The 20,954-nt window shown below is 38.1% G+C and overlaps 1 protein-coding gene and 1 pseudogene across 1 annotated transcript; one reads left to right on the top strand and one right to left on the bottom strand.

The window, feature by feature from the left end:
• Positions 1-2,959: 2,959 nt before the first annotated feature.
• LOC139126986 (zinc finger protein ZFP2-like) lies at positions 2,960-9,413 on the bottom strand. Its single transcript, XM_070692904.1, has 3 exons — positions 9,361-9,413; positions 6,562-7,297; positions 2,960-4,803 (listed from the first exon to the last, which is right to left on the bottom strand). The coding sequence occupies exons 1-3, from the start codon at positions 9,364-9,366 to the stop codon at positions 3,566-3,568; spliced, it is 1,980 nt and encodes a 659-aa protein (XP_070549005.1). The 5' UTR covers positions 9,367-9,413; the 3' UTR covers positions 2,960-3,565.
• An 8,975-nt stretch (positions 9,414-18,388) lies between these two features.
• LOC139127095 (histidine--tRNA ligase, cytoplasmic pseudogene) lies at positions 18,389-20,464 on the top strand (annotated as a pseudogene).
• The last annotated feature ends 490 nt before the right edge of the window (positions 20,465-20,954 follow it).

Here is a 20,954-nt window from a genome sequence, read left to right as displayed (position 1 = left end):
TCTCGTTCAGTGCTCTGTGCGGTCATTCATGTTGTCTAATTTTACCATTTTGTGTTCGTTTCATTCAATCGTGTTATTTATTTTCTCACAGGTCCAGTAGGCATAATTTGTGATGATTTTTTTCCTATTATTATCATAAAAAATAATTATGAATATAATATAAATTATTAATATGAATGTTACAGAATATTAAAACTTTTTTACACACAATGTCGTCTACTTTGTGTAAATGCTGTCTGGAAACTCCATTGTTGTGATAATTACACTGTGTAGTAACTCTCACCGTAGACTGAACCTAGGCAATGGTGTCACTTGTATATTTTGGCATAGATTGTGAAACTATATAAGGGTTTCCAGACGGTTGTTCATATAAGCACATTACAATATGTAAAATATGACTTTATTAATCATAATTATAATTTATTAATAATCATAATTATCACAACAATGGAGTTTCCAGACAGCATTTACACAAAGTAGACGACATTGTGTGTAAAAAAGTTTTAATATTCTGTAACATTCATATAATAATTTATTAATATTCATAGGAAAAAAATTATCACAAATTATGCCTACTGGACCTGTGATTTCTTAGTGTGAATAAATGTTTGTTTGTACGTTTTACGTGAAGTAGGTCTGAGCCACAGGTGCTTGGAATTGTCAGCGTAGTATCTACCGGTGTGTATACTTGGATGTAAAAAATAGATGTATACTACACTGAAAATTCCAGCCACCTGTGGTCTGAGCTATCTGTGATAGAGGGACAGTTAGCGATAAATAAATGAGGACATACAATGTAAATAACGAACAGAAGACTGAACAGAAAATTGCAAGTATATACTACATAACTACAAAGAAAAAATAGACCGGTCATATATAATAGTTCAATTTTATGCATGTACATTCACAGAGGAGGATCACATGATTTCATAGCAAAGTGAATGTACATGCATCTAATTGAAGTCTCATATTTGATCAGTCTGTTGTGTGTGGTTATTTTTTACTGTTTTATTTATTATTTATTCCACAGCAAGGTGAACATACATGTCTAACGGAAATTACACATTTGGTCAGTCTGTGTATGTTTGTTTTCATTATGTCTATTTTGTACATTGTTCTAAATTTAGTTTTGCACATGTTGTTTTGGATGTATTTAGCATTCTGTAGCACATTTTATCATCAATTTATATGAGGGTGCAGTTGTAACATTTCACGTCATTTGATGGGGACATATCTGCTGTCATAATTTCTATTCATGAAAACTTTCACAAAAACAATCAATACCCGTGTAAGTATTAAGGCCTTCATACATTTCGTTAAATGTATTTTGTACAGTCATGTTGATAAGACTATTCTTGCTCATGCTGGATTTCTCTAATATCTGGGTTTTACACAGACACCTCTGGAAGTGAACGGGCAAGACATTCCAAAAAAGTTCTCAGATTTATTCAAATACCCTATCTAACAGACTAGCAGTTTGTTCAAATCCCCCCTCTGACCTGCTATACTTTTGAATTCCCTCTACCCCCCACCCCTCCCCGGACTTCAAAGGAAGGCAAAATGTGGTCGATATAGTGCTTATAGTGCAAAAATGTAAAGTCATAATACATGGGAGTCTATTGTGCAAGTTATTAATCTTTCCATTTATAAATGTTTCATAATTTATGTAAATGTACTTTGCTTGAAGTTGCAGGTAAAAAGTACATAGGTGTATTTGAAAATTTGAATTTTTGATTTCATTGATAATAATGATTAACTACACATGGGAATCTATGTGAACTATGAACAATTTTTGAACTATAAAACTAGCAATATCTTTGCATTTATAGATGTTTGATAATTGATGCAAGGGATCTTGTACAAGGAATTTCATTGTGGAATTTCACCGAAAATTTTGATTCACTGTATAGTTTTCTGTGACAAACTTGTGAATATTTTTTCCACCATAAAACAACTGTATGATAGCAATATCTGTGCATTTACAGACATTGGATGATTGACATAAATTTACAGGCAGACTCTCCCTTTAAAAGGACGCGAAGCTATGGCGGCGTTCATTGTGTAAGTGGACACCAAACAGGTAACACGCAGGCACACGCTCCAGAAAATGCCTCTTTTTAGTTTTCCCCGGCTGCAAAAACGCAGACAGACTGCCAAGTGGTCAGCGCAATGTTGCTGCCAATCGAACTCTGTGGTTATATTAAAAATCTAACGTGACTGGAAGACAATTAATTTCTTTGGAAATTCGAGCGTTCGTGGTGGGGAATCAATGACCATTGGGGATTTTAAACTGTCAATTAAACGCTTGTAAAAACGCTTTTGCAAGATTAGCAAAAGGTTGAAATCAGTTTGTGTAATTAATGTTATAGAAATCAAACATTGTACTGGCCAAGTGTTTGACTGGGAGGAGAACTCAACTAATGCGAGAACCTAGGATTGAAAAGTGCGGCTTTAATTATTAGAATAGGATGGTTACGTGTGCATATGTGTACAAGAAATTTCATTTTGGAATTTCACTTAAGACATTGATTCACTATACATGGGAGTCTATGAGAAAACTATGAACAATTTTTTTTCCAATTTAAAACTTGCAATATTTGAGCATATAGAGTAGGGTGTTTTCAAGTCAAGCGCATGTGTTTACAAGAACTTTGATTTTGGAATTTAACTGAAAATGTTCATTCACTATACATTGGAGTCTATGAGAAAACAATATGAAACTTGCAATTTCAGTAATATGTGAAGACTCTTGTAATCATTGTCATTGAAGACAAATGAATTCTACAGTCCAGACTTGCAGTCAATTTTAAGCAACAACAATGCTGACTGTACACATATGGCTGTGTTTGACTTTCATCACACTTCAGGGAGTAGAACAAGAAACAGCAGCGGATACACAAAACAAAACCACCCAAACATAAGCCAAACATTATATCTTAAATTGACATCTCAACACATATTTCATATCAATAAGAGAGTTTTGTCTGCTTTTATTCATAAACTAGGACCAAGTCTAAAGTGCGGCAGGCTTTCCATTACAACCTGGCAGCCAGAAAGCAATCAGCAGTGAGTTTCTCCAGGAATCAACACATGATGACTCTACTTAATCATCATCATAACACATTCAAAGTTACTCATCTACATAGCATTTGCTAAATTTGTTTTTTTTTTAATGACAAACTTGGACCAAGTCTACAGTGCAGTCAGAGAATACTAGTTTGTCCACCAGTTACTTTTCAGTCATGTGACTATGACAGAGTTACACATGATTCTACATGCATTTTCAATTATTTGAATAAAAAATTCTGACTTGTCTCAAAAGATGTACAGATATATAGCCACACTCAAACAAATTGAGAAGCATTGTCTTAATAATTCTGAAGTTCTGAATAATTGAAAGTTTCGATTGTCCTTTGATGGTACATGTAAGATGGATCACTAAATACACTCCCAATATGTTTACTGGTCCTTTTTTCAGAAAAAACTTGGCTGTTGTAGTTGAAAAAATACAAAGTACATCTCAGGAGAGTTTTCTTCCATGAACATTCATCTTAGTCCACTGGGTTCACCTGTTGTGAATTCTTGTGTGTTTCATGAGATTTTCCCTGAGTTTGCACCGATATCCACACACATCACACTGCCACGGTTTCTCATCACTGTGTGCTGACCTCATGTGTGACTTCAAAGAAGTATCCAGTTTGAAAACTCGAGGACACAGTTCACATTTGATGCTGGGTTCACCATGGGTTTGAACGTGGGCCCTTAAATTGGTACCACTTTTGAACCCACGGCCGCAAATTTCACAGAGAAAGTCACGTTTCTTACAGACACTCCGACAATGGCTGCGATACTCCGACCAAACGCGGAAAACTTTTCGGCATGTCTTACAAGTATACTCCCTTGACAGCTCACCATGGTGTTCTAGATGAGTCCGCAAATAAAAGTTTTTGTAGAAACTTTTGCCACAAACGTAGCATTTAAACTCTGGTTTCCCGTGCATTGTTTTCAGATGGTTCTTCATCTTCACCCGGGTGTTAAATGTTTCACCGCACTCTGAACAGACTGCCGGCAATTCACTGTGTTTGTCCCTTTCATGACGCTGTCGCTTCCGTTCTGTTAGAAACCTCGTAGGGCAGTGCCTGCACTGCAACGTTTTTTCACTGTGGCTCCGCTTATGTAAGATGAGACCGCGGTGGTAGGTAAAGACAATCTTGCAAATATCGCATTCATACCTTCCCTCTGAGTGATGCTTGAGAATGTGATGCGATTTATTAGACCGTCTTGTAAATAATTTATCACAATGGTCACACTGACTGACTCGTATTTGTTCTGCATGAACATCCACAAGATGATTCTGCCAGTCCTTGTAGAGAAATTCAAGTCCACAGTACTTACACTTTTGTTTGACACAGATACCTACAGACAGATGAGCACTCAACCCTTGGTGATTTTTATACCCTTTGCCACATTTCTCACAAATGTGTGGTTTGTCATCAATCATCGACTTTCGTATTCTCTCTTTGTGGGTTTCTAGCTCCTGTTTTGTCATTTTAGGTCTGTTACAACTTTTCTTCTGTTTTGGCTGCTTTGAAGTTTGAGATCCCCTCCTTTTTGATTCAACAGAACTCTCAGACGTGTAGTCATCCTGATCACTACAATCATCCGTGGTGTCATCTTGGACACGCGTTTCACTTATTTCATCTGCTTCATCCCTGTTTCTATGGTGATCTTCTTTTTCTTCTGGTGTTGATGTATCGAGACGGTTGGTTTTCTCCATGCTGCCATCTTCAAGTACTGGTACACCTGACAAAAAGTAAAAAAAAAATAGCATTAATGACACTTATCTCACTTTTTGGTACAGGTGGCAGGCCAGGATTGAGTGTACATATGATATTTAAATATTATTTTTAGCTTGTATGGACCTTAGCTTATAATATTGATAATCTCAAATGCATTTGAATACATTTTTATGCATGGTCTGCATACATATTTACAGTGCATTTGAGTACATTTTCATGCACGACCCATTACATTCACATTCATGCTTACTTGTATATGTTTAAAGTTTCACTCAGAGTTTATTTTAAGTGCCAGGGTCTTATATGGAAATATAACACGTTTTACATTTCAAAATAAAACTTATGTATAGACTTCAAGGCAGAAGCATATACACAACCATACCACATTGACTTAACCCTTATATCTGCCATACAGTATCACTTCCCCATCTGCAAAGTCAGTAAAAGCGGTATTGAGCCAAAACCATATATGTATTTTCACCCGCTTAGCTTGGTATGTTATAGCAGCTTTTTTTGTCAGTAAAAATCATGTTTACAGTATCTGTGTCTTCAGGGACCTTCAAATCTTCAAGTCTATGTTGAAATGTACCATACGAGACATGTTTTGCTTCACTTCTTTTAACCAATTTGACCTGATGGTGAAATATGGACTTGGCAGGAAAAGGGTTCAGGTGGACTTCCAAAATTGAAAAAAAAAATTCTCAATTTTCTAGTATTCAAATGGGCCGTTACACTACTCTCATGGTGATCAAAAGACTTCCACACTGCTTTCAATGCAAACATGGAAGAAATAGAGAAAGCCATGACAGTTGTTCATTTTCAAACACAAATATATGCTAATAATGAGCTGAGGCTGTTTCATATACTAAAAAAAATTGGATGTACATTATATACTACAGTTAATGTGTCACATATCAGATCGTAATTAAAGGTTATTCATATTCATGGTTGGTTTGAAGGTATTCTGTTTCCTCCCTTTACATTAGGAACCAAAAGACATTGCTACCAGTATTGCATGTCCCTCTGACAGAATGACCATCAGTGGATATTCAGACATAGTCAAATTTTTCTAATACTTCACTGGCCTGCTGGATGTCAGGGGTCGGGGGAAGGGGAAGGGGGTGATGGAATGTAATAGAACCGAGCTGTTATTTTGAATTTCAAATATCTGTAAGTCTTAGGTGCTTCATTTCTCTAAACGCAAAATTCCCACAATCAGATACTACTAAGGTTTGTACAAGTTATACCATAGTTTTTCCATACACTCGAGCTTGTGGATAAAGGAACAAAGGGATGTAAAAAAGTTGGTTACAGGCGGCAAAAATAAAGTATAGATGGTTACAAAACAGTGTGAGGGCACATTTCCACAAAATATCTGATTTTTCATTAAAGTGATATATTCATGTCTGGTAATTTCTAGCTGACAGCTGGTTGTTGCCCGCTATGTACAAATCATGGTTTTTTTTCTCAAATGAGACACTGAAATAATACTAACTAGCACTTTTTCTTACATATCAGGTGTAAAATTTATTTCTCTTTGCATACGACAAGATGGTAAACTGAACTGAATATGCCAAGCAGTAATTCTACAGCAGTTACCAAAGCGGCCATGATAAGGGACGACAGCCACAGTACTTTCCCTTGGCTTGTATAATACTTATGGTACCAACATCTGAAATAGCATTGCAAAACACAATGCAATGCTAAACAGTGTGTGACACAAGATTGCAGGGTGATCAGATCCGGTAATTAGCAAACTTACTTGAAGGAACACTGTCACCGTGCCTGCTCTCCTCACGTTTCAAACTTCCTCTGGTCTGTATTCTTTCCATTTTACACACTCCTCGCCCAGTCTTTGTTTGGTTATTTTTCTCTCGAAAACCATCTCTACAATTGAAAGGTTCATCAACGCCTGTTATTTTATCCACAGCCCTAACAACAGGCACATTGGTGTTACTTTCCTGCATACATTTGCTCTCTACTGATTGGTTGCTGCTTTCAGTGTTCGGTGTGTCTCTGTTTTCAGTTTTGATGAAATCTGTAGATGAGGCAAAGGAATGTGTAAGAGATGCAGATGAATCCTTGGATGAGAGTTGCACTGGTTGGAAAAACTCCGTAATTTTCCTTTTTTTATTTTCTGACTGGCTAGTAGATGTTCCGTTATTATCATCCTCATGTGTATATTCCCTTCCTTCTTTGTCTTGGATTGTATGTTGTCTGGAGGTGTCTATAGCTGGATGATTCCGAAAATCTTTAGATTCAATGGAAAAGGATTTCTCCATCTGCCTGTCTCTCATCCCTGGTACACACATCGCATCTGACCTATCAATGTCACTGCTATGACAGTGTCCCACGTTTACATCACAAGGTTTCACTTTGAGTCCAGTTGTCAGAAATTCTGTAACAAAGTCCTGACTTCCCATGTACTGAGATGAAAGTCCATCTTCTGAAATCATGACAAAGACTCTGCATCCAAACTTGTCCAGTAGTTCTTGACACTAGAAGGGGAAAAATGTGTGAGATCAGATAAGTCATGTGTTCAAATTTAAACACAAGACATCACATACGAAGAATACATGGAAATTACACTGTTCTGAAGCTTAACACTTTCACCCCCAGTTCCCTGTATACAGGTCCAACTTTACCATAGAAAACAATGGATTTGGGACAAACCATGGTGGTGAAAGGGTTAAAGGGACAAAGTCAACCATTTTTCATGAATTTTGTTTTATACGAGATACTACTTGTTTTGTTTGACATGTTGAAAGATACTGAATGAATGGGTGACCATGCATATATGTGACAACAGTTATAGACACGACACATGAAACCATTGCGAAAATGAATTAATGGCCATGACCATTAATTCATTTTTGTGATGGTTTCATTTGTCTAAAACCGGGGTCGCATATATACATGGTCACCCATTTATTCAGTATCTTTCAACATGTCAAACAATATAAGTAGTATCTCGTATCAAACAAACTTCATGAAAAATGGGTGACTGTGTCCCTTTAATTATCTCCATATTTATGTAAATTTTCAACCAGATCATCTCAATACCATAGACAGGTAAACACTCATTATTTATAACAATTGCTTTAGGGCTGACCATAATGGTGAAATATTTCTGTACATATAAACCTATCATACCAGAAACCTACTCTTCACAAAGTTAAATCTCTATTCCCATTTGCCTCCCCCCTGTATTGCCAGACATAATATAGTGAATTCACTTGGTAATTAGTGTGTGACTTTGTTAACTTGTCAGCGATATTGTTTTTTCATTTCAGTCAGCTGCAGACACTTCATATATGTGGGAGAAATGTTGCCATAAAGCCTATCTGGGGTTGAATTATTCAGTATAGGGGTGGCTGCTCATACTTCACAGGATTCAGAACTAACAAAGATAATAATAATATCCATGTTTATTTCAGACACTACACTGCGAAATAAAGATACATATTTCAAGCTATGTTGAAGTGATTTACAGTAGCCAATCATTGGCCATCACATTTGGAAGAAACCACTCATTCACAACACAACACACACTTGCAGCTCACGAACATTTTATTGAAATTTGCCAAGCAGCAAATGAGACCAAAAGTGTAGCTTGAAGAATTTTGCTCCGCTGTCTAGGGAGATGTGAAGGATATTGTCCCGGATATTATTAATTATGTTTATTTGTTTTCATTTCCATGAAGTTAAAAGCAGCCACCCCTATACTGAATAATTCAAACTCTGTTAAGTTATATAGCAACATGCTTCCCCCCCCCACCCCCATATGCATGAAGTGTCTGCAGCTGACTGAAATGAAAAAAACGATATCGCTGACAGGTTAACAAGTCACTCGCTAGCAAGTGAATTCACTACATGGCTGGCAATATGCTGATTAGGTATCCATTTATAGTCGCCACCGCCACTGCCTTTGAGAATATATTATACCAAAGCTTGCAGTTGACATTGAAAAGACCAATAAAGATAGTTGAAAAAATCATCAAAAGTTTACAGCTACTGGCCTTTCAAAACATTGGCGTGAAGAAACCAGACGTTTTTCAATGGAAGAAACAACTCCACTAAGTATGACTGCACAACCCACATATGGCCCCTTTGATAGAAACTGGTAAATTGCTTTTTACAGTTTACAACAGTATTATCATTGGAATGGCTGTATCGAGATACAAATACAGTACTCAGTGATTACATGGCACCCCCTGTTCGTTTCCACCGACAGGCACTCGATCCCTCAGTGCACATGCCGACACAAAGCCTGGACCCCACACATGGAGTGTTTGTCTGTAGTCTGAAATCGTTGATCCACAATACATGTACACGTGCAATCATAGACCCTAGGGAAACTTGGGTCTACATGTTACAATAATTTTACTATAGAAATTGCAACAGTTCCATAATCCACGGCTGCCCGGGCGACGACCACGGACCATGCCATGGTGGTGTACCATCCGAGAAACATGTTTACGCACGGTCCCTGCACGTGGTTTACGGAACTGCAGCAAACGTATGACTGCTAAATAGTGCAAGTATCAGTGAGCCTACTTACTTCCATAAATACGTGATTTTTCAGTGAGCTTGCAAAACGCGAATGAGGGAGGGTTTGTGCCTGGTTCATTGCCATTGTTCCAGCTTTCGTCTGATCCGCGCGAGTGAGATTCAAGCAGCAGCGCTATGGCGACTCGACCAATAATTTGACCTTTGAACTAATTCCGTTGACAAGCTTCAAACTCTGGTGGCGCTGTCTCACACCGTGTGTTCAGAACTTCAATCCATGGTGTTCAATCCTATGTTATACAATTAGAATGTTATCTTTGCTCATGGGCGAACATATTTCACTTATATAAGATGATGAACAAAACTGAGGATTTCATCGCAAAGTTTTCAAACCTTGTAAGACTTGAAGGAGAAGAATGCATCCTGAATGCATTCATATCTTTGTAATTAAACAGCTATTTTTTTTTGTTTCATTTTTTTTTCAGACAAGATGCAATGTAATTTTAATGCATTCACAGTTATGTAGATTTGATTTATTGTGACCATGTTGAAATAAATTTATCTTTTTCAAAAAAATAAAAAAAAACTCCAACTGGGCCCTGTACACAAACAAACAAACATACATAACATACAAACAAAATAAATGATAATTACGAATCAACGAAAAAGAAAAAATGAACACAGTAGACAAAATACATGATACAAAAGAATTATTAGAGCAAATAAAAACAAACAAGACAACAAACAGCATAAATAAAAATAAACATAAGACTGAACAAATATTATAAGTAAATAATAAAAAGCAAAACAAAACAACAAACTGGTCAGATATGAAACTTTCATGAGACATACTACATGTATACATGCAAGTTGCTATGGAATGGTTCTCTTTAGAGAAAACACAATTCCATAGCAAAGTGAATATACATACATCTAATGGAAGTCTCCAGGCCTTGAAAGTCTCATATTTGATTAGAATGTTTCTTTCTGTGTTATTTGTTTATTTTTGTCTATTTTGTACATTCTTTACTTTTTCGGTGTGATCGTTTTTATTGTTTTTGATGTAGGTTTATTTGACTGATTGTTTGTATGTTTTCTGTTATTCAGTCTGAGGACCCAGTGATCATTCTTTCATACATTTTTTTCATTAACTTATATTTATAACTTATAATTAACTTATGCAGTGCACATTGGGGCAGATGTAACTTTTCAAGTCACATTGAAGGGAGACATATCTGCCCTCATAATATCAATTAATGATAAAATTCAACTTTCCAAAAAACAGTCCATGCTCCTCAAAGTTTAAGGCCTTTACCCTGGCTGTGTTAGCTATGTTATGTACAGTTATGTTGACAAAAACATCCTTGCTAATGCTGGAATTATCTCTTATCTGGGTTTCAGTTCATCAATAAATGATAATTTTTCAACCAAGCAGTGGAGCGGTATTATAATTTATAGTCAGCTGTTCTTTCAAAAGAAAATTTAAAGTATAAAATTTGTGCTGTCATAAAGAACACTAAAAACAGATGTCACATCCCTGACACTTTAGCAGTATCTCTTTGCAATTGTCATTCCCAATTCAAGTCACAGATTACGGTAATTAACTCAACCAATCAGTGAAGGTTGATGGGGATGATGTGGATTTTATTACCTATCTGGATGTACAAAACGAGAATTTTAACAGACATTTGTCTGATAGACACTGGAATGAAAAGAAAACCTGCCCGTGAATACAGACATATCAAAGACACACCATGTCATGGAAATACAGCAATCAGAATCTGACAGCAGAACCATGTTTTGACTAATACAACTAACTTTTTAACAGAACCAGGAAAATACCTGTCAAATTGGGAAGCCATTGGAGATAAAGATCTTTTGAACAAAAACGAAAATACCAGCCCAAAAATTTGCATATGCAAATGTCTTCCCCATTTAAAATAGACTGATTGAGTTCGGATACCTGCAAGCCTATAAAATCGTTTCCTGTATAAAAAACCAACTAACAACACACTGATAGAGTAACAGTTAGCAATAAGGATAGTCATCAAAATATTGAATTATGGGATACACTGAGCAAGCAAATGAGTTCCCCTTTTTGGGGGGGTTCAAATAAACACATGATTGGACAACACATGGACACACCATTATCAAGGAATTTTGAAATGTTGCATGATGGGAAAACCTAAGTACTACTCACAGACTTTATCATGCACATCGGATCATGGCGGTGTGTTCACTTCTGATGACAACGATCAACTAACATGCACTCAACACAAAAGACAAACAGCTAGATACCTGATGCACTGTTTCAGGCAACTTTATAATTTTATTCCGAGACTTGAACAAAAGCTACCATCACATACGCACAAGTGTCTAGTTGGTCAGCAAAAGTCCACCATTATCTTTCACACATAATAATCATGACAACAGTCTGATATTAAAATAATGCATACACAAATTTTAAACACTGACAATATGAAGTCAAAAGTTTGTAATTTCATTACTATGTGAAAAAACACAGGCCCATAACACTACATGTCCACAGCACATATAATTAGCTTCTATAGCAATTTCATGTGTGCATCATGTGTCCAAGAAGAGCTCCAATGTCATCTTTCAGACAAAAACATGCAACTTATCTAATATTGAAAATCACACAAATTCTAAGTGCTGACAACATGCATTTACGGGGCCAGTTGCAGTGGCTTTGATGATTTTCATGATCTTTCGTTTTCAGTGTCAGCCACAGTTTCTTTTTCTATTCCAGGAATCATGTTGAGATACACAGTATTCAGTTTATCAACTCAGCCTGAGCAAGTGTGGGCTGCACTGTTATTGTTGACAAGTGAATTCTGTGTCGGGAAATGAAAAGATGAAGTTTTGCTTGAATAATATATACATGTATTTTATTTATCAACGCATCAAGTAATTATCCAATATACCTACAGTTTATTTACCAACACTTCCAGGATTCATGCCGTTCACATGTTCTACACCTTGGATTTATGTGTTGAAAGACCACCCTGAGATCACACCGGACATGACTTTAAGACTAATGAATTTTTATATATGTAAATGTGACTTTTACATACCATACATGTATATAAACACTTAGATTGAATTACAGTCAACTCGCACTTTTTCCAACCCGCCCAGACCAACTCGCCAGATTCAAACAGCCCCGATGCCAACTTGCCTCGTTTGTTGAGATGGATGTTGTAGATTCCATGAACGCTAAAGGCCGATGGCCACGAGGCCAGCTATTTTTATATCATGCCGGACGGACCTGCTGTTCCTAAAGACGTGAGTCAGTATAACTGCAGTAACTATCCTTATACGTAAAGAAGCCAAGCGAAATTTATTTTTCAAGAGATTTGCAAAACATGAAATTCGCAAATAAAAAGTTTTACGTGTTGGTACATATTTCAAGCCGCACCTGTGGTTCTCAATTTTAGAAATATTTGTTGTTAGAAATAAAACGTTTTATAAGTACCAGGTACTCATAAAAGTGCAAAATAGTATCGGGCGAGTTGGCATCGGGCGAATTGGAATCGGGCGAGTTGGTGTCGGGCGAGTTGGAATCAGGCGAGTTGTTATCGGGCGAGTTGGTTCTGGGCGGGTTGGAAAAAGTGCGAGTTGACTGGTACCCCTTAGATTTGTGAATAAAGCTGGATTTCATTGTTAGTGTTCAAAGGAAATATTTGGTGTCAGCTTGTCTATACATCCTACCATCATCACCGTAATTTCACTAACAACATTCTGATCCACACTATAATTCAAATGTAAACAATAACAGAACATTTCACATGTATAAACGCTGTGTTGACAAGCTAGTAGTTTGGTCTTTCAACATGCTTTGAGGAGGACAAAATTTGCAATCGATAACAAAATAGTGGAAAAATTGTCAAAATGACTCTTACTGACCTTTAAAGTGTTTATAATATACTTTCATGACAACATGACAAGTATACAAATGACCTACACTGTATAGTCCCACCATATCACACATTGAAACTGCAATATCTACGACTTTTGGATATTTTTTCAGTACATGCACTGATCAGAGTACTAAAGACAGTTTATTGTTCAATTACCAACAGCATGATAAAATGCCTGGTATTTAGCTTATATACTGTCTCATTGGGTACCATAAGCATTGTCATTGCTGGTCTAGATGCAGCTTGGTATGTCAACAAAAATAATGGTCAATACATGAAATTCAGGGTTTTGACCGGCAATATGCAGTTTCCAACACTTCTCATGACAATTTGGGGTAGTTGGTGTGGTAATGTACAATGTGAGCATGCAATTCCACAGATAAGATGTAGTGTAATGTTTTTGACAGGAATCGCATTGGTATTTAGACATGGCATGAAAGCGGTTGACATGACCATGTAATCAGCTCTCGTTGAGACGCATTGTACCTTTCCACACACTTTGCAACTGTATTTGTTTTTTTCACTGTGTTGCTACATATGTCTGCTATTCGTTAATAATGATTGAAGACTTTTCTAGTTCGCGTGTTTTGCTTTCATGTGGAACTCCTGTGTTATTTTGTGTTGATTCTTCATTCATTTTATCTTCATTTGCTGCCTTCAATAAGCTCTTATTGGATATTTATCCTTAGTATTATTCTCAACCCTGCTTTCACTGAAACCTATCTTCTCAGCATCCTCGTCATCTGACTCATCATCAAAAACAGCCTCTCCATTCATATATTCAGAATTTCCACATTTCTGTTTCAGATCTTTCTGTACTACAACAACATGTTTCTACTCCACAGAACTCAGTTTATGAATTGCAGAAGCTTGCACAATCTCATCCCAGGTCAGCAGTTTTCCATCACTTGTCTCACGAGGGTGCAGATTTCCATCATTTACTCCCACTTTTAATTCACCTCACCTTGGTCTGATAGAAGGATGTTTGATGCCACTTTGGATGGTTTCTGAGGAACCAACATCCAAATGAACACAGGAACTCTAAAGTTGAATGCTGAGTTCAAGTCTGTGGCCAAGGTTTTCTAGCCACTGTCTCTTGTACAGCAAAGAGCTGGGCTGTTTACTAGTCATGCTTGATCCTAGGACGTGTGACTTCACTTTCAAACTCCATGGCGAACATTTCACTTCCAATGCAGTGGGATTGAGACCATCTTCTGATACAGTTAGAAGCACTTGGCATCCAAGCTTTCCAATGAATTCCTGACCCTGAGAGAGAGAGAGAGAGAGAGAGAGATGGACACAAGAAATTCAAATCAATGAAATCTGAAGAAATATATTGATCAGCTTGCCCTAGTTGCATTTCAAAGATTCATTTTTAATAATGAATAAATACTAGTTCCATGTCATGTCTTTTCCAATTTACAGGACAAGGAACTTTTTGCAATGTGCAGTCTATCTCATCAAAATTGTAGAACCTTGTCTTCCATGAGACTCTCTCTTTCTTCAGACATTATTATGTCTGGAAGGCTCACTGGCTTAAGTAAAGATAATCACAATCTATAGAATCGTTACAAGGTCAGTAGCTGTAAATTTTGATATTTTTGCTTTTTTTTTTGTTTTGTACATCAATTGTTGCAAGTTCTTGTTCCAGTCCCCAAAACATCATGATGTGTATTCGTGTAGAGAGACAGTGATCAAACACATTCTCTCTCCGTTATTATTTACATTTTCATTTTAGTCCAAATCAGAATTCCCTTGTCAACAAACCAATTACAGTGTAGTCTGTACAAGTACAGGCTGTTTTGATAAGCTCAACACTGTGTTTTATTGACATGCTTTGGGGGTTGAACAATAAAATGAGTTGGCATCAGTAACAAGGATAGAAAGAACAATTCATCAGAAGTTACAGCTTATGGCCTTGTAAACGAGCATGTGAAATGCCACATTTGACTCTAATTTTAGGTTATATCACTAATTCCTGCCTTTAAAATGTCAAGTGCAGCAACATAATGTGAAACATGCAGACCTGAAATGTTTAGAACCTAATGTGTTTAAAATGTATCGCATGCCAATGCTGAATTTTTTATGCGTTATGATATCGGTGAAATGTTTGCTTGCTATAAAATGCCTCACACTATAGTAACATGATAGGTTCTGAAATCACTAACCATTGGTTATAGCTCTAAAGAAGGGCACACAGGCCACACTGCCACTCATAGGCACAGTCTTCCCTGTTTCTGCCCAGGCCAGAGAGACTGTGGTCAATCGAGCGACTGTCAATCACAGACCCATACCCGGAGGGCGTTGTGATGTGCTGTGCATCATGGACACCATCAGCTGACCACGGACCCTCTTGCGGAGGGACCGTGGGCTGACCAACAGGCTAAGGGACTGGTCAGTTTTGGCCCGGTGGATTATTTTTTGCCGATGTCAAAAAGTGGCTGACCCCCCTATTCCAACATTCAAAACAGGCTGACCCCCCACCTTATTCCAGCTTTCGAAACAGGGTGACCCACCCCCCCGCACGCGACAAAGGTAAAACAAAAGGTGGAATATAAATTGAATAATTCAGTGTATATATATATATATATATATATATATATATATATATATATATATATATATATATATATATATATATATTTTTTTTTTTTTTTAAACATTCAGTCATTCTGTGTTTTAATGAAATTGTTGTCATGTCATTTGTAAGATAGGAACTTAAAAGTGTCAATTCTAAAGTTTGAATACAGTATTTTGAATGGGCTGTGAATGTACTCCACTCTTTTTATGCATAACCAAATGTCCAGACTGTTCACAGTGTTGTAAGAAAAATGTGATTGTGAAATATTATGAATGTTGCTTTCTAATACTAAATTCTCATAGAGAAAACAGAAAAGTATCAGGAATTTGTCATGCTTTTCATATGAACTGGAGATTTCATAATGATCAATACACTTGCAAACAGATATATCTGACATAATATCTCTGATATATTAATCTACGGCACCCGAAGGGTGCTCCGAAAAATATTAAACATCCCGATATGTCTAATATATATACATATCTGATATATGAAAGTCATGTAGCTCAAGGGCATGCTGAAAAATATTGTTTGATATTCTAAAGAAATGCGCTCAAAGGGCACGCCGAAAAATTTTAAACATACAAGTATGTTAGATATATATATATATATATATATATATATATATATATATATATATATATATATATATATATATATATATATATATATATGTCTGATATATTAAAGTTTTGCACTAGGGCGGGGCTCTGAAAAATGTCTTATTATTATTAAAGTTATGGGCCGAAGGGCGCACCAAAAAATGCAACTGAATGATGAAATTTGTGGCTGGCACAATGCATTTTTCGCAAGTATGAGCCATGTTGATATTAAAACTCACACTGACCCCCCTATTGGGCACTTCAAAAACATGGTGACCCCCCTACCACCAAAGTCAAAAACAGGGTGACCCCAATTAATCCACCGTCCCCCCTCAGGCCGAAGAAACTGACCAGTCCCTAATACTATAACATTTTCAGCATGATCTAAGCTTAGTTCTTCATAATATTATTATGTTACCGACTACCATAGTCGATAACATTCAGTGTAGCTGCAGTGCTGCAGCTCATGGAGCAAAGGTTTGCCTGGGTATTTGGGCCTGACCATGAGGTAGTAGCCTACTACCTCCATGGCCCGACCTAAATACCCAGGCAAAACCTCGAGTACGGTACCTCCACAAAAGGGAGTAGAGGGACCTTGGGAAGGTCCGAGGGACCGTGCCTCGAGCAACAGCACTGCATGTCCATTCAGCCATGGAGGTAGCAGAGCTACCTCCATGATTCACCAAGCCCTGTGTACGAGGTAGAGTTGACTTTTCAGATCCTCAGATTCAGATCCTCAGATCCTCAGATTCAGATCCTCAGATCTCAGACCTCAGATCCTATAACTTCAGACGCAGATTCATAATTAAAATTTCACAATTTTCAAAGTTTAATGAAATATACTGATAAATAAAATATAATTTACATTTGAAAAGGCTTTAGAAATTATTTTATTTCTATTTTGAATCTTGAACTTAAAAACTTCAATCTCAGAATCAGAACTCATCTGTCGAAGACAGGGTGCGCAATGATTCCACTTGTTATGTCATCACGTGAACGTTCCCTCATAGAGATAAACACACCCGCGCGCGATCGAACGATCAAGACCGCGACGATCATGTAAATGCTGGCTATCGACAGTCCGTATTTTACCATCGTTCGTAATATTTATGGCGAGGGAATATAACTAATTCATGTTGGAGGCCAGTGACTCCGGGCTAAATCAGAATTCAGGGGTCGGAAGAAGCAAGTTAGCTAATCTGTAATTGTAGACCCATGTTCGTTGAAACTTGTTGAGCGAAAACGTTTATGTAGACTTTTTTTGTTTTCATAACTGCCTTGTACATGTCATATTCAAATTATTATTTTAAATATTGCAATCATACTGTTAAAACGGATATTGTAAAAGGCTTGTAAATTCGAATCTGCATCTGAAGTTATAGGATCTGAAGTCTGAGATCTGAGGATCTGAATCTGAGGATCTGAGGATCTGAATCTGAGGATCAGAAAAGTCAACTCTACCCTGTGTACGATACTGTGTGTCCCCGGCGTTGGAACACACAACATCGTAGGCAGCCTAGCTGCAGTACAGTAGCTCGAGGTTTTGCCTGGGTATTTTGCCGTCCAACGTCTCAAATACAAAGCAAAACCTCGAGCTACTGTACTGCAGCTACCACAGGCTCTAGAGTCAATGCAGGCGAACCGCTAGCCGTCACTGATACAATAAAAGTCAAATATGACGGCTAGCGGTTCGCCTGCATTGACTCTAGAGCCTGTGGCAGCTACTGTACTGCAGCTATACGCAGCCCTGCACCTGCAGTGTACATCGTGATCATGATGTCTATAACTTACTATGTCAAATAAATCAGCCACCCTTTGGCTTCTTGAAGACCAAACGTATGTCCGACTCCAATGAGCCCCTTCGCCGATTGAGATTTCCAACGCAAACGTCGAGTCAGTTGCCTGCATGGTGTGTTCTTTCAGATTGACCCTTCACCCTGCCCTGACCTTATATTTCGGGAGCAAATGTTGAGGGCGCTGTGTTGACCCCATTTACCAGAACTCGTGCCACTCGTGGAGCAGATCACACAATTTTATGCCATGCCTTGTACAAAGATACAATCAACAGAATAATGGCACTGTATTTGAGCAGATTTCGTCTTACCACTCACCTCCGTGATCACCTCAAGAAAACAGCTGCCCGCTTTACGTCGTCTTTTGGAGGGAAAAGTGGAGATCCGGCCGAAGCTACCGATGTGAAAGCAACTTCCGACGAACAAACTTCACCGAAATTCGTCCTCAAATGCCCCAAAGGTACGAGAGATTTCGATGCAAAGCAAATGGCCATCCGTGAAGGCGTTTTCAAAACCATCATCGGGTGCTTCAAACGCCACGGCGCTGAAACAACCGATACACCGGTATTCGAACTCAAAGAGACGCTAACAGGAAAGTATGGCGAAGACGGTAAGTTGGTTTATGACTTGGCGGACCAGGGTGGGGAGCTTCTGTCGCTTCGGTACGATCTCACCGTGCCGTTTGCCAGATACCTCGCGATGAAGAAGGTCACCAACATTAAAAGATACCATATAGGCAAGGTGTACAGGAGAGACAGTCCGGTCATGACAAAGGGAAGGTACAGAGAATTTTACCAGTGTGATTTCGACATTGCTGGCGTGTATGGCACTATGTTACCCGATGTCGAAGTGGTGAAAATCGTCGCCGAAATTCTCACGGAACTGAAGCTTGGAGATTTTGTCATCAAAGTGAATCACCGGAAATTGTTAGACAGTGTTTTGCAGTGTGCTGGGGTGCCTGAACTGAAACGCCAGGCTGTCTGTACGTCCATCGATCAGCTTGAGAAGACATGTTGGGAAGATGTGCGCTTTGAGCTGATCAACGAGAGACGATTGGATGGGGCAGTGGCTGACAAGATTGGTGACTACATCAAACTGTGTGGCGGTAGGGAATTGATTGACCACCTCCTCCAAGATGCTGCTCTGAGACAACGCCAAGACGCTGTGTCAGCATTAGGGGAGATGGCAACATTTTTCAGATACTCTGATCTTTTGAACATCAGTGACAAGATTTCATTTGACCTCAGTCTGGCCAGGGGTCTGTATTATTACACAGGGATCATTTTTGAAGGCGTTTTGAAAAATTCTGAAACTCCATCTCAAGATCCAGGGGAGACTATCCAAATGGGATCTGTCGCTGGCGGTGGGAGATACGACGACTTGGTTGGAATGTTTGATCCTAAAGGTAGGAAGGTACCGTGCGTTGGTGTCAGTATCGGAGTTGAAAGGATTTTCTCCATCATTGAAAATCAACTTCAAACTTCACAAAAAGAAATACGCACCACGGAGACGGAAGTGATGGTGGTCTCAGTGAATAAGGGATTACTGGAGGAAAGAATTAAACTGTGCAATGAACTCTGGGAAGCAGGCATCAAAGCCGAGATGTCGTACAAGGAGAATCCGAAATTTCTGAGTCAGATGCAGTATGCCGAGGAGAAAGGCATTCCTTGTGTTGCCATCATAGGAAAGGATGAACTCACACATGGAGTTGTCAAGTTGAAAGACACCTTTACTAGGAAAGAAGACAACATCAACAGAAATGATTTTGTTGATGAACTCAGAAAGAGATGCTGCACCAATCAGAGTATGCCATGATATGAGATCACACTGAGATACTCACTGACCGCAACTTTGGGTAGTTACAAAATTGAAACTTCCTGACATGTCTTGTTTAATATCAGCTAGGCTGATTGTCATTGTTTTAAATTTGGGGTCGCGACTATGGGAATTACAAAATTGAAACTTGCCAACAGAAATGTTGGATCTAATGGAATGCAAAATTGTACTGACCTACTGGTGTACGACTTGTGTGGATGCAGTTTGAAAGCTGACAAAAAAATTGCATAGAAATTTTTTTATGAAAACTGTAATACAGATAAGAACTGTGAAGTCCCTGCTGTATGTTTAAGTACAATTTATCAGCCTAGCATACACACCTAAACAGTCCGGGTAATGTCCATATAGAGGATACTATGATAAGCCAATCAGCGAGCCTGCCGTCGCCAACGTCATGAATAATTAACCATGTAAACCTCGGCTTTTAGATGGCAACGAGTTTGGAACTTTTTGGCTAGATTTCACCCTTTATTTTTAGCACTCAGCAGTTTTTAGATGTAGACGTTACGCACAATGTTCAGTACGGTCGAGATGGTGACCAACACAAGTGGCTAGTATATCGAAAATTACTTCTTTGGATGATTTTCCTGGCAAGGTACCGCTCCTAGAAAATCAGGATTTGACCTTTGTAAATTTACAGTAAGTAATTTTTGTCGCCAAATGTCGCCTATTTTTTGTCAAATTTCAAGTTAACCTTGCCATCTTTAGTATGGAGAATGTTTCAAGCTTTGCAAAGATGGGTCAACTGTTTCAGTCGGTCATCGGAGCACGATTTTTTCGATCACCATGCATTTCCCGGTATGATTGACCCTTCGCTCAAAAAAACGCGCGCCGGATCAATCGCCAAGAAGTTAACCAAAAGCTGGAAAAGAGAATGAAAAATGTCCAATAAC

The sequence above is a fragment of the Ptychodera flava genome, unplaced genomic scaffold, assembly GCF_041260155.1.
Source record: "Ptychodera flava strain L36383 unplaced genomic scaffold, AS_Pfla_20210202 Scaffold_28__1_contigs__length_4768798_pilon, whole genome shotgun sequence".
Classification (NCBI taxonomy): Eukaryota; Metazoa; Hemichordata; class Enteropneusta; family Ptychoderidae; genus Ptychodera; species Ptychodera flava.
Note: the sequence above shows the minus strand (reverse complement) of the source record. Positions and strands in the feature narration are given on the sequence as shown.

What these genes read in the sequence shown, in the direction of transcription:
- LOC139126986 (XM_070692904.1), bottom strand. An exon ending in CGGTGACAGTGTTCCTTCAA is followed by an intron (nt 4,804 to 6,561) that starts GTAAGTTTGCTA and finishes ACTTTTTGTCAG; the next exon opens with GTGTACCAGTACTTGAAGAT.